At 35.5% G+C, this 13,792-nt stretch overlaps 1 protein-coding gene across 1 annotated transcript; it reads left to right on the top strand.

The window, feature by feature from the left end:
- The first annotated feature begins 2,715 nt into the window (after window positions 1-2,715).
- LOC131653878 (UDP-galactose/UDP-glucose transporter 5-like) lies at window positions 2,716-9,800 on the top strand. The gene is made up of 11 exons (XM_058924202.1): window positions 2,716-3,014; window positions 3,935-4,048; window positions 4,181-4,273; window positions 4,380-4,445; window positions 5,423-5,521; window positions 6,658-6,737; window positions 7,213-7,325; window positions 8,511-8,599; window positions 8,796-8,882; window positions 8,958-9,026; window positions 9,251-9,800. Exons 1-11 carry the CDS (start codon window positions 2,901-2,903, stop codon window positions 9,392-9,394), a joined length of 1,068 nt encoding a protein of 355 aa, XP_058780185.1. The 5' UTR covers window positions 2,716-2,900; the 3' UTR covers window positions 9,395-9,800.
- Window positions 9,801-13,792: the final 3,992 nt, after the last annotated feature.

Raw genomic sequence — 13,792 nt, 5'->3', positions numbered from 1 at the left:
AGAGAGCACCTATTGTGCTATGTGTAAATTACTATATAAATAACAAAAACGCAATAAATTAAACTAACAACTAACAAATCAACAAGCTAAGACAACTAATCATGACTTATAATAACTTATGAAATGTGGGTTATCATGAATTTTCTATTTTTAAGTCTTCACTATCATATCGTCAATGTACACTTCTAAGTTGTGCGCTATCTGCTTAGAGAACATCGTGTCCATGGGTCTTAGGTAGGCAGTGCCTTCATTCTTAAGTCTAAAGGGCATGATGTAATAAATATTGTCATGATTGGAAATAAATGTTGTATTGGGTGCATACGTGAGATGCATCTTAATATGATTCTATCTTAAGTAGAAGTCCATGAAACTCAATGCTTTTTAGCCTAAAACACCATCAATTAGGCGATATATGTTGGGTAATGGATATAAAAATTTCGGACATGCAGCGTTAAGGACAGTGAAATTGATGCACATGCGCCATTTGTTTGATTCTTTCCTTACCAATAACATATTAGCTAACCAAGATAGGTATTTTACCTCTATTATGAAATCGACATTTGTCAGCTTTTGCACTTCCTTATCAGTAATTTCTCTTTTCTCTTTGTCAACCTTGTGTTTCCTTTGAGACACTAGTTTCACAGTGGGATCAATGACGAGCCTATGACACCCCACTCTGGTATCTATTCCTAGCATATCCAAGGGTTCTCAGGCAAACAAATCAATGTTCCTTACGAGTAAGGCGACTAACACCCCTTCTTTAGATTCAGGTAAAGAGGTACCCAACCTGGTGACTTAGTGGTTCAAGGGCCCAATATAGACTTCTTTTAGATTTTTTGTTGAAGTGAGACTTTCGTTTTAGGTCCCTAATCTAGGGTCCCAACCCGCTACATTGGGTCCCTAATAAGTTGAGAGCATTTTTCCGAGAATAATGTTGTAGGGAGACAAATCGTCCACCACAAGATACTTCACTTTAATTAATTTGGTGCTTGCCTCTGGATCAAACATTATTCTGAATGTTATGTGGACCTTTACCTGTACTTGTTCACTTGGAATGCTCCGATGTTGTCTGGGTCGAGGCGGAGCCTTTGGAAAGCACTCCAAAATAAGATATTTGTTGTGCTAATAAGGTCGATCATCACTCACTTCACATCCCAATTATCATACTGATCTATGATAACCACGAGATCATTGTTGCGGAGAAGAACACCAATAACATCTTCATTCGAGAAAGTGGTTATGGATTCTCACTTTCTCCCTAGGTTTTGGTAGTGTTGGCAAGTACAATGTTTGCTGCTAAAACCTGTCTAGCCTACTTTCTTCGAGAGGAACTAAATTCTCCCCCATCGACGAAACTCCCTTGCAACATTGTTAACATTGATATAAGAGTTTTGCTTAAAATTCCTCGTGAGAAGATGGGGAAAACAACAATGAGTGTGACCCAAGTCAGTTTTATCGGGCCCCCACGGTGGGCGCTAATTGTACTTGCTAAAAGCACAATACGCGACAACCCTTAATGATTAAGGGCTGTCAGAGGCTTTAGAGTATTTTGTAGGGTTTAGAGCTAACACACGTAAGGAGGTGAGAAGATCTGAGTCTCTAGTATTTACATGAATATGTGATTGTCCTTCTCAACTTCATGGTTGAGATATTTATAGCAATATTGTGCAAGGATCCCAAACTTCTTGAGAATAGCAACCACTTTTGAGTGAACGTGTGAGTGGATAGTTAATCCCATATTATTTAGGATATCGTGGTTAAATTTCCCATGACTTCTTCCACACTGTTAAAGGCCAAAGACACATAACTTCCTCCATTTTCCCGCATCAGGCGAGATATCTCAGAGATAGATAATGCAATTAATTAACAGACGATCAATCTACAAAACAAACAATCATAAGACTTTATAGACGAAATGATGCATTAGTAGTCTCCAAGTCACCCCTCATGCTTACGCTCGTTACCTATGGCCTCCTACAGGTTTTTTCATTTTTTTTATTAATCGTTTTGCGATCTAAGGTTTATTCTTCAATCTAATTTTCACCATGATTTTCGCACAAATGTATATTAATTAATTGTAATTAATACATATAAAATGTCATTTCATTCCACCTTTTTCTCTTTATATTAATACTCGGTAAATTAATAAACTCTCTAAAATAATAAATTTGTCCAGTCCCGACTCGGGCCAATGTAAAAAATTGAAAAACTCGATAAAATAATAAAATAATAATTTTTTGGGAGATCCCTTTATAATTTTCGGTCCGAAGAAAATCATAAATTAATAATTCTTAGAAACTGGAAAAAATATATTACACTATATTGAAATATGATTCAATAGTTGTTTGTTTTCCTTTAAGAATACATTGAACACATTTGTTCCTCTTGTTTACATTTATTATACTTCAAAAGTCATTATTTATTTCCAATGCATATGAACACAGTAGTTACTAATTTACCTTGAGTCTCAAGGTTCGTTGCAACATAATTCTAAGAGGCATAGACTAATTTGCCTTTTTGTTTGACATGTACAGTATAATTATTTAAAAACTCTTTAAATTAATAATTATTAATTTATCGATAAATTAATAACTCTCTAAATTAATAAATTTCTCCGATCCTGACATTATTAATTTAAAGAGTTTTTACTATATTATGAAATTAAAGTAATTAATATTTTCATTAATAGTCATGTAGAATACAAATATATGAGTTAAAATCTAAGATGGCGTAGAAAGCCATGCGCATGATAATGAGGTGGTGAACTCACTCTTCCTCTCTTTCCCTTTTTAACATAACAGAAATACACAAACACACAAAACTTGGTCTAAGAGTGGGTCCCACAGTCGCTACACTCAATCCATCAATCCGACGCCGTTTATGTTCTTCGAGTTCCACCTATGGCGGAATCACCATCTTCTTCCACCACTGTTAGCTTCAGAGATAATTTATGGAAAGGCATTTTCGCTGTTTCCGGAATCATGCTTACGCTCGTTACCTATGGCATCTTACAGGTTTTTTTTTTGTTATTCGTTTTGCGATCTCCGTTTGTTCTTCAATCTAATTCTCACCTTAATTATCGCACTAATGTATGTTAATTAATGTATATTATTAATTTGAATGTGCTAACTGTTATTACTGTTAAATTAATTGGTTTCTGTTACACAAAAACAGTATTATTAGTGGCTAATCTTTGTTTATCGTTTAGTTTATTATAAAATCATGAGTAGCATTAGCAACAAAAATGATTGGTTGGTAAATTGGTAGTGATACCCTTGGTTTAACTATTCCCTAATTTCATGCTTAGTTAGCTCTATAATTTTATGCTCACTTGTGATGACGTTTAATTTATTATTTTTTCAATGTCGACGTGTCAGTGTCGGTGTGGTGTTTCCGGTGTCTGTGCTTCATAGCTACTCCCTCTGACCATTATGATAAGCAAATATTCACTTTTAGATTCATTGAATAATGAACATATCTTGTTTTTTATGTACACTGGATACATTCATTGTTCAATGAGCTTAAAAAGAGAATCTTTGCTTATAATAATGGCCGGAGTATATAATATTATTTTTAGAATTTGGGGTGGGCACCTAAGGGTGTGTCAGGTTTGAGGAGAATGGAGGCGAGGGATAATCTACTTGGTAGGTTACGATGATTGCCTCTACTTATAAATATATTGTCAGAAACTCTTAACAATTAATAGACTGATACAAAATTACTTTATAATATGTTTTAATTTAGGGTTTTGGAGGATTAAGTATACATTTTTTTATATATTTGAGATATTTTTTAAAAAAATTGAAAGAATGACATGATAGATGGTCATATAACATTTTAATCGCACTTAATTCGTTTTTATAAACATTTTATAGCTTTTTTTAGAAAAGAAAACAAGATTTGTTTAGTGAGTTATAGATATTTGTTCTTGCAGGAAAAGATTATGAGAATACCATATGGAGCAGAAAAGGAGTATTTCAAGTATTCACTCTTTCTTGTTTTCTGCAACCGGATCATGACGTCTGCTGTTTCTGCGGGTTCTTTGCTGGCAAGTATATACATTATACGCATGCTAAAATACTCAAATCTTTACAAGTAGTTTACACATTTTACGGTATTTGAATTGGGACACAAATTTGTTGTGGCTCCATTTAATCATAATTTTCAATATTTGTTATAGGCAAGTAAAAAAGCATTAGATCCAGTGGCTCCCATTTACAAGTATTCCCTTGTGTCAGTATCAAACATACTAACCACAACTTGTCAGTATGAGGTATGAGACATAGTTTTGTGTGCCTGTTAATTTATAAGAAATTGGTAACATTAATGGATATAACTTGCATCCATATATACTGAAATGACCATTTTTATTACTCCAGGCCCTCAAATATGTCAGTTTTCCTGTTCAGACTCTTGCGAAGTGTGCAAAAATGATACCAGTTATGGTAGGTCAACCTTTCATGCTGCTCCCAGTTATTTAAATTTTGTTTATGTTGATGACTGAGTAATTTCAATATACATTACCCCTTCTCTTTTATTTATCTTGTTCCATTGATCTGTAGCTTATTTTTTCACTTTCCCAGTCACTACTGCTTCTGTTGACGAAGAATAATAATAATTGAAAATCGAATGTTCATGCTGTCTTCGTATACGTGTGCGTCCTCAATTTTGTGTAACTTCTGCTATTATTGTGCCCTTTCTGGGCTAAATATATGGGGAAAGGGCAAATTCATGAAGGCTAAAAAGTGTTAAGTAGATACTTGAATGATTTTTTTTACATCAGTCACAATCGTGCAATCATTCAATGATCTCAAAAAATTGCTTGAAAATAGTTCTTGAATTGGTGTCGAATACTTGGCCTGATCTCCCTCACAGATTAAACGAGGGAGGGAGGAATATTTCTAAACATTGAATATTCGCACAATATAAATTCTCCATGACATGAAAGAATCATGTAGGCTCCAGATTCTAGACTTTGATGCTATATACGATAAATAAAATTGATCGATTCATTTTTTTTCAAAGTTGATGCAGTCTATCCATGAAAGAGAGAATTTGGTGAGGCAGACTGGCAGAGAGTTGTGGTGTGGGGGTTGTAAAGATGTCTAAGAGATTACTGAACATGTTTCAAGAATTATAGAGGATATTTTACTTGTCTTACAAGTTGTTTATTAATGTAAAAGGATATTTTATATACAGATTGTAGTATAACTTATATTTTTGGTTTGAACATTTATTTCAAGGACTTCCCATTTTTTCTTATGAATTCTACAGTAGTAGAGTTTTTTCATAGTGAAGTCGGTGTAGATCTTAATTTGTCTCTCTTACATCATATGTAAAATTCCTTGAACTTGTTCCATGTTTTTGTAAAGATTGACCTATATACCTTTAATATGTATTCTGTCTTTTGTATCTTATGCAGGTCTGGGGTACAATTATCATGCAGAAGAGGTACAAGGGACCTGACTATTTGTTGGCTTTTTTAGTTACCCTCGGCTGCTCAGTATTTATCCTATATCCGGTAATTGTTGGACCTTTGATCCTAATAATTTTCTGCTGCTTTACTATCATTCTGTCTATACGTGTCTATGTGGCTGAGGTAACAAAGGTTACGATTTAAAAGGAAAATATTTTCATGAAATTAAGTGTTCGGTAGTTTAATATCAGAAACAAGAAAAGTTTTAACTCTCCCTCACTCGTGATAGCAAGAGGGCCAGCAATAGGTGCTGAAGGACTGGCACCATTGATGTCATAATAGCACTACCACAATAGCCGAGTGACTCAAGCAACGAATGGGGATTGCAATCATTGGTCTATTCTTGTTGAAAGGGATTTGGATTTCTGATCCCAATAAGGAAGACCCACTATGGTTGATGATCAGTTATTATAAAAGTAGCCATCAACAGATATTGCATTGCATACAGTTTCCATCCCCTACGTTGAAATCTAACAGAATAAGTATCATGCAAAAATGCAACTATGGAGGGCTCATGAACAATGGCTGTTCCTACTGTTAATATTTCAAGCACTATTCACTTCCTAACTTCAATTTTTGTTGGGGCTTTGGGTACCTCAACTAGTTTGAGCTAAGGGTTAAAAGAGTTGAAAAAGTTAAATGACTGGGGATCAAACTCTTGGTGAAGGAGAAAATACCAATATAACAACTACTAATATACTAACATTTGCATATGCAAAAAAAACAACCTTGGTTTACTATTCATAAATTAGGACTAGAAGGAGAGAGGACCATTTCTTGGTTTGCTACTCACAAACACCCATTAGAAATGAAAAAAATTGCTTCTAATTATAAAACTCCTTTCAAATTCTAGATGTCTTTATTATTATTAAAATTTCCCAAGATATAACCCTCATCAATAATACTAATTTGTCTTAGAATATTGAAAGTTGATACTAAATTCATTTAAACACAAAAGATAATTTAGTAATATTCTCACACAAAATGGCCACATTAACTACACTACCAACTTTTTTTAATATATGTGAAATTTGCAATGGGAGCTTATAATTAGGGATGGAGGAAGTATTTCTTTCTTACTATCGAGTCTTGATTAATTATATAGTCACTGATGCATAATCACCTAATATGCTGGCAACATTCTTTAATGAGCTAAAGAAATTATTGTGCTTTTATTGTAGGCAGGAACAGACCTAAGTCCATACAGCAGAGGAAGGGAAAATACAGTTTGGGGCGTTCTTCTAATGGGTGGCTATCTTGGGTATCACTGCTAAACTTAAAATCTATTCCTATAATTAGTTATTTTATGTATTATTATATACTGTATGGGAAAAAAGTCCAAAAATTAATTCTACCTTCATTCATTGTGTACACTGAAGATATTTTATTTGTGTATCTGTTTTCTCTGCTGGCAAAAAATAATGAAAGTACATTGTCGCCATAAAACTTTGAATAAGTTCCTGTGTATAATTTTTACTTCTCCATCTTAAAAAGTGTAAAGTTATTATGGGCAAATATAGTCATTGTGAACTGTATTTGTTGGTTTGAGCTGTACAGCCGTACAGGTCATTTGAAGCTGCATTTTATTGTTAAAACTTAAAACCGCCTTTTATAGTAATCTGCATTTTGAACTTTCTTCCAGGTTCTTGAATGCATGCTTATTTCAACTTATTTTAAGAATTTATATGGTTCATAAGCAAGTCCTCCATTGTATCGGTTTTTTTTTTGCGTTATAGGTTTGATGGCTTTACAAGCACATTCCAAGATAAGATGTTTAGAGGCTATGACATGGAGATACATAATCAGATATTTTATACAACATTGTGTTCTTGTATTCTTAGTCTGACAGGTTGGTTTAAGAAATTCAGTGAATTTTTGTATTGAACATTATATTTTGTCAAATTTTCATTCATATCTGATAGGAGTCCTACATTGGATGAGATTTGGTATTAAAATGTGTTTATAAGTGGAGGCAGTTTTCAACTTATAAGTTGGTTTTGTAAAGTTGATTAGGCCAAATCCGAATTTTAATAAGGTATTAGAGTCTATCCAAGATTCATTTAGTTGGGCCACCTTCTAGTAGGTTACTGCTATCAAACCACTCGGTTCATGCTCCATATGTCTAGTCCAGAGCGTGATGGATGTGTTAAGACTCCCACATTAGATAAGATATGGCTTGAACATGTGTTTATAAATGGAGGGCAACCCTCGTCTTACAAGTTGGTTTTATAAGAATGAATTAGGTCCAACCCAAATGAAATGAAACTAAAGAAAATGAAACTGTGACTAAATTGGAGCAAGCTCCTCAAAAGATGGATAGACATGAAAGAAAGCTATCCTGGCCTGAGAGATCCAACCTCTCTTCTCGGTAACCGCCACACACCAATTTCCTCAATTACAAGATGCCCCCTCCATTCTCCAAGTCTGTTACGCCCTCTAATAAACTCCCTCTGATTCCTGATCAATTCCGGCCCACTCCCCTTATGCCACCAGTCTCATTCAGTTATATTGTAACCCATTTCTAGTGGGTATTTTCAAAACATTGCATCCTATCCTCCTAGCTTTTTTGAGTTTAAAAATGTCTTACTCGGTAAAGTAACGATTCATTTGCTGTAGTTATACTTCAGGGCAAACAATGTTTGCGATGGATAAAAAATTCTAAAAGTCTTGGATGGTCTGCTCAAACTACAGTATATAACTTGCAACTGAAGACTAGAAGTTATTAAATACAATAATGTTTGACCCTGGCAATCTTGGCAATGTTGTTTCTTTTATTTTTTTATCCTTTCTTTCTCTTCTTCTACATGCTTGAAGTTCACCAAAGAAAACTCCCCCCAGTCCCAACTGCTAAAGAACTACTAACCAGTAACTATTGTGACAACCAATATTCTTAGTTTTATAAACTATCTAGACTTATTCAATTCAAATAGTAATTTTTTCTTTCTGAAATGTGGGTTCTCATATATTTTGGTTTAGCTTTGTTTCTCTTCAAGCTTCAAGGCTAATCTAGTGATATTTGATATTTTTTTTGAAGGTCTTATTGTACAAGGACACATGATACTAGCAGTAGAGTTTGTATATCGGCATCATGATTGTTTCTTTGACATAGCATTACTTTCGACTGTAAGTAAATGACATCTGTTTTAATTTTATATTGCATTCTCATTTTCTGTTTGTTTTAAGATATTTTTTTTAAACCTATAGCAATATCCCTAAATAAAATAATTTTCTTCTTTTTTGGCTTCAAAAACAAAAACAAGAATATTTCCCTTTTTGCTATTTACTTCGTTGAAGTTTGTTTTATTATTGGGTTACACAGGTTGCAACAATTAGCCAATTTTTCATTTCCTACACAATTCGCACTTTTGGTGCTCTGACATTTGCTACCATAATGACCACAAGACAGGTAAACGTAACTATCATTTTCCCTATAATTGTGTACTATTTCAATGTTTGTAATTTTTTATTCGAAATGTTGCAGTTGGTGAGCATTATGCTGTCGTGTGTGTGGTTTTCCCATCCTCTTAGCTGGGAGCAGTGGATTGGAGCAGTAAGTTTTTTACCATTTTTGAACGTTATAGTGAATTGAGTTATGTTGCACTTGCACTCTAAAATCACACCATTTCTTTATTCTTGCTTGCACTTGATTTGATTAAAATTAAAACCGAACCCTGTCTATTGATCAAAGCTTACACTTGAATGTGTGATCCAATGATACCAACCATTATCTTGATGAATTTAGTGCTAAGCATTGTAACGCCATTACGTTGTCAGGTCATTGTCTTCGGCTCCCTATATGCAAAAAGTTTCTGGAAGAAAGCACCTCAGAAGACAGCATCCCCAAAAGCATCCGCAGTAGAGCTTGTTCAAAATGAGGAATCGAATGATTTGAAGGATGATTTGAAGGACAACCCGTGACTGAGATAGAGGTAAAGCATACTGACCTTACACCTGACAATGTCTGAAGGGATTCAATTTTAAGTTCAAGAGATACACATTCAGTATTACAGAGGTGGTTTGACTTAAATTCAGACAGCACCAAGTGCAGCTAGATTCCTGGATTCTGACTATAGAGAACTTGAAAAGGATGTTATTAACCCTACAATTTCCCACAGGGGAGATCAATTATGGACCTTACTAAAGCCAAAAGATGTTTAATGATCGAGATATGTATAATGCTTTGCTCAAGCAAAGTTGTTTTTGTTCGGTTTTTTAGATGTGTTTGAGGGAAAGATGGGAGGATTGTGGTAATTTTTGGGGTCAATTGTTTACTTAATTTAATATCATTATTGGTAATATATTTTATTATATCATAATCTATAAACTAAGTGTGCAAAAATATAACTTGCATATATTGTCGCAAAACTATAACATGCATTACTGAATGGATTTTTCAATCATACAAACATCTTGACAACCGTGGGCATGCTTTTTTTTCTTCATTAACCTCTGTTTCTAACATGTGTCTTTTAATATTAATTTGCACTTTGAAGAAAAAAAAAAGCTTCGAGTAATAAGCAAAATTCAAATGTACCCTCACTTTTCATTAGGCTTCTCGTTCATTTACTCCCATTATAGAAAAAGAAGTAGTTAATATTGTGAATAAGGATAAGGGTTTGTTCCTAGAATAAGGGTTTGTTCTCATTAAATGTAATTTTTAGTGTAATTACTTGTATAGCCCTGTAATTTCTATATATACAAGAAATAATAATCAGAAAGGTTTACGCCGGAATTTGTGACATGGTATCAGAAGGGTTCGATCTAACCTGTGAATCCTTGTTATCTTGGCTGAACAGCGACACCCACTGAGTCGCTCTCGAAATCGTATTCCTCGTCCGTATTTGTATTGAAACTGCCGTCGTGATCTTTCGTAAGTTCGTTACTGTTGCACTTTCGTAATCTTGATTCAATTGTGATTTACGATTTTGTACTCTTGGCGATTCTGTTCCTTGATCGGTGACTCTTCGGTGTACGATTCTGTACTCTCGGCAATTCTGTTCCTTGATCGGTGACTCTTCGGTGACTCTCGGCAATTTTGTTTTGTGTCGATTGTCTGTGGTTTTATTTATCACGATTTCGCTACTGTTCGTTTGTGGTTCGCGTTCGTTCTTGTGGTTCCTATTCGTTCGTTTCTGGTGTTGCTACTGTTTGGTGGTGTTGCTACTGGTGTTGCTACTGTTTCGCTACTGGTGTTCCTCCAAGTTTCATATTTCTTCAATTGTTACTATTAAAAAAAAAAAGAAGAAGAAGAAGAAGAAAAAAAAAAAATTTTTTTTGCACGTGCTCACAGAATTGATATATAGTCATGGATATGGGAAACGAAAAAAATTGCTTTTGTGTGCGTTTTACCGGTAAGAATTATCCAACTTGGGAATTTCAGTTCAAAAATTATGTGAAGGGAAAGGGATTATGGAGTCACCTCGATGATACTTCTAAGGCACCTACAGAAAAGGTTGCATTAGATGCGTGGGAAATTAAAGATGCTCAAATAATTACTTGGATACTTAGCACCATTGATCCTCAAATGATCAATAATTTGCGTTCATTTTCAACTGCTCAAGAAATGTGGAATTATTTGAAGCGTATTTACAACCAAGACAATGCAGCTAAACGTTTTCAATTGGAGCTCGAAATAGCCAATTACAAACAAGGTACTTTATCCATTCAAGAGTATTATTCTGGTTTTTTGAATCTATGGACAGAACACTCTGCTCTTATTCATACTGATGTTCCCAAGACTGCTCTCGCGGCTGTCCAAGAGGTCTATAACACAAGTTGTCGAGATCAGTTTCTCATGAAACTTCGTCCAGAATTTGAAGTTGTCAGAGGTGCCTTGCTTAATAGAAATCCTGTTCCGTCTTTGGATACATGTGTTGGAGAACTTCTAAGAGAGGAACAACGTCTCATTACTCAAGGAGTCATGTCTCATGAAGCTGCTGTTTCTGAGCCTATGACTGTTGCATATGTTGCTCAGAGTAAAGGTAAAGGTCGTGATATGAGACAGGTTCAATGTTTCTCTTGCAAACAATTTGGCCACATTTCTCGGAGTTGCATTAAGAAGTTCTGTAATTATTGCAAGCAGCAAGGTCATATTATATCTGATTGTCCCACACGTCCTCCACGACCAACACAACGTCCGGTGCAGGCATTTCATGCAACTACAAATTCTGCCTCTGGTCCTTCTGTTACTAGTGCATCTAATGTTGGTACTCTACAACCTGAAATGATTCAACAAATGGTACGAGAAATTCCGCTCCACTCTACTTGGGTTCTCTTTTACTCAGAGTCAGTATGATTCCTCTTTATTTATTCATAGCACATCTGCGGGAATTGTTCTGCTTCTTTTGTATGTTGATGATATGGTTATTACTGGTTCTGATCATGCTTCCATTCAACGACTTAAGCAACAGCTACAGGCATCATTTCACATGAAAGATCTTGGTAATCTACACTATTTTCTTGGTCTTGAGGTCCATTCTACGTCCAAGGGAATATTCCTCCATCAACATAAGTATGTCACAGATTTAATTTCTATGGCTGGTCTCCAATCGGCTAATCCAGTGGATACTCCTCTTGAGGTTAATGTTAAATATCATCGTGATGATGGTGATCTCTTACCTGATCCCTTGTTGTATCGTCAACTCGTGGGTAGCCTTAATTACTTGACTATTACTCGCCCTGACATATCTTTTGCTGTTCAACAAGTAAGTCAATTCATGCACTCTCCTCACCATCTTCACTTGGCAGCAGTTCGTCGCATAATTCGTTACTTAAAGGGAAGCTCTCATCGTGGTTTATTCTTTCCTATTGGAGTTGCTCCTAAATTGAGTGCTTATAGTGATGCCGACTGGGCAGGGTGTCCTGATACTCGACGATCTGTTACTGGTTGGTGCATGTTTCTTGGCTCTTCATTGATCTCATGGAAAAGTAAGAAACAAGCCAGAGTCTCTAAATCTTCTACTGAGTCTGAGTATCGGGCCATGTCTGCTGCTTGTTCTGAAATAATTTGGCTTCGTGGTCTTTTGGCTGAACTTGGATTTCCTCAAATAGAGCCAACTTCTCTTTATGCTGACAATACAAGTGCCATCCAAATTGTTGCAAATCCCGTTTTTCATGAACGCACCAAACATATCGAAGTTGATTGTCACTCAATCCGGGACGCGTATGAAGACCGACTAATATCTCTTCCTCATGTTAGTACTCAGTTGCAGGTTGCAGACATTCTTACCAAGGCTGTTCCGCGTCCACGTCATCAGTTTCTTGTTAGCAAATTGATGCTTATTGACCAGCATCAATTTGAGGGGGGATGTGAATAAGGATAAGGGTTTGTTCCTAGAATAAGGGTTTGTTCTCATTAAATGTAATTTTTAGTGTAATTACTTGTATAGCCCTGTAATTTCTATATATACAAGAAATAATAATCAGAAAGGTTTACGCCGGAATTTGTGACAAATATAACTGAAACTTGAAGCAATGATAATTACAAAAATAGTATTGTGGCTGGGGGACGTTGTGGATTGGAAGCAATCAACGGAGGAGGGGGTGTATCTACAGACACTCAATGCTAAAGTAAATATCGGTCGTAGAGGCACAAAGTTTTATGCTAAAGTAAATAATGGTCGTAGAGGCACAAGGTTTAGGGTTAGAAAAACAAATACCTCACCCTTCTACAGAGGAGGGTATTTATAGTGAACTACCTGCGCAGGGCCAATGGTCTTTATCATGGGCTGAAAGTTCAAGCCCACAATGGATGACTACCAGGATTTCTACGTGCACGTGTGAGCACCACATGCTCACCATCCTGGATCAATTGTCCTGTGATCTTTGAAGACGTGGGCGAAGTTACCTGTTACGGGAGGCGATTGTCCCGTGATCTTCGAAGGCGTGGGCGGAGTTACCTGTTACAGGAGGCAAAACCGTCTTGCTTGCCACACAAGACATAGGAGACAGTTGATGACGTGTCCTCGGGTGATGAGCACGTGAGAAATGTGCTCTCCTCTGGCCCTAACGGATTGGACCAGTGTATTGGACCATCCTCAACGCGAATGTAGATTGGGCTTTGCCCGACAGTGGGCCAGCTCAAGGTACAGTCCAGAACAAATACTAAAATCAAACTTATATTTTTTAAAATCCAAATTAAATGCTAAAATCAAGCTTATATTTATATAAAAAAATTATAAAAAAAACTTATGAAAATGACATAATTCTTTTAAAGTTTTTCAAAGCAATAGTTTCACAATTTTTTTTTTGTCATTAGGTAAACTTAATTAACTCAATCTCATTTATCTTTTATTCTATCCAAACATAAATTAAACC

This window comes from Vicia villosa, linkage group LG2, assembly GCF_029867415.1.
Source record: "Vicia villosa cultivar HV-30 ecotype Madison, WI linkage group LG2, Vvil1.0, whole genome shotgun sequence".
NCBI classification, from domain to species: Eukaryota; Viridiplantae; Streptophyta; class Magnoliopsida; order Fabales; family Fabaceae; genus Vicia; species Vicia villosa.
This window is presented reverse-complemented; position numbering and strand designations above follow the sequence as displayed.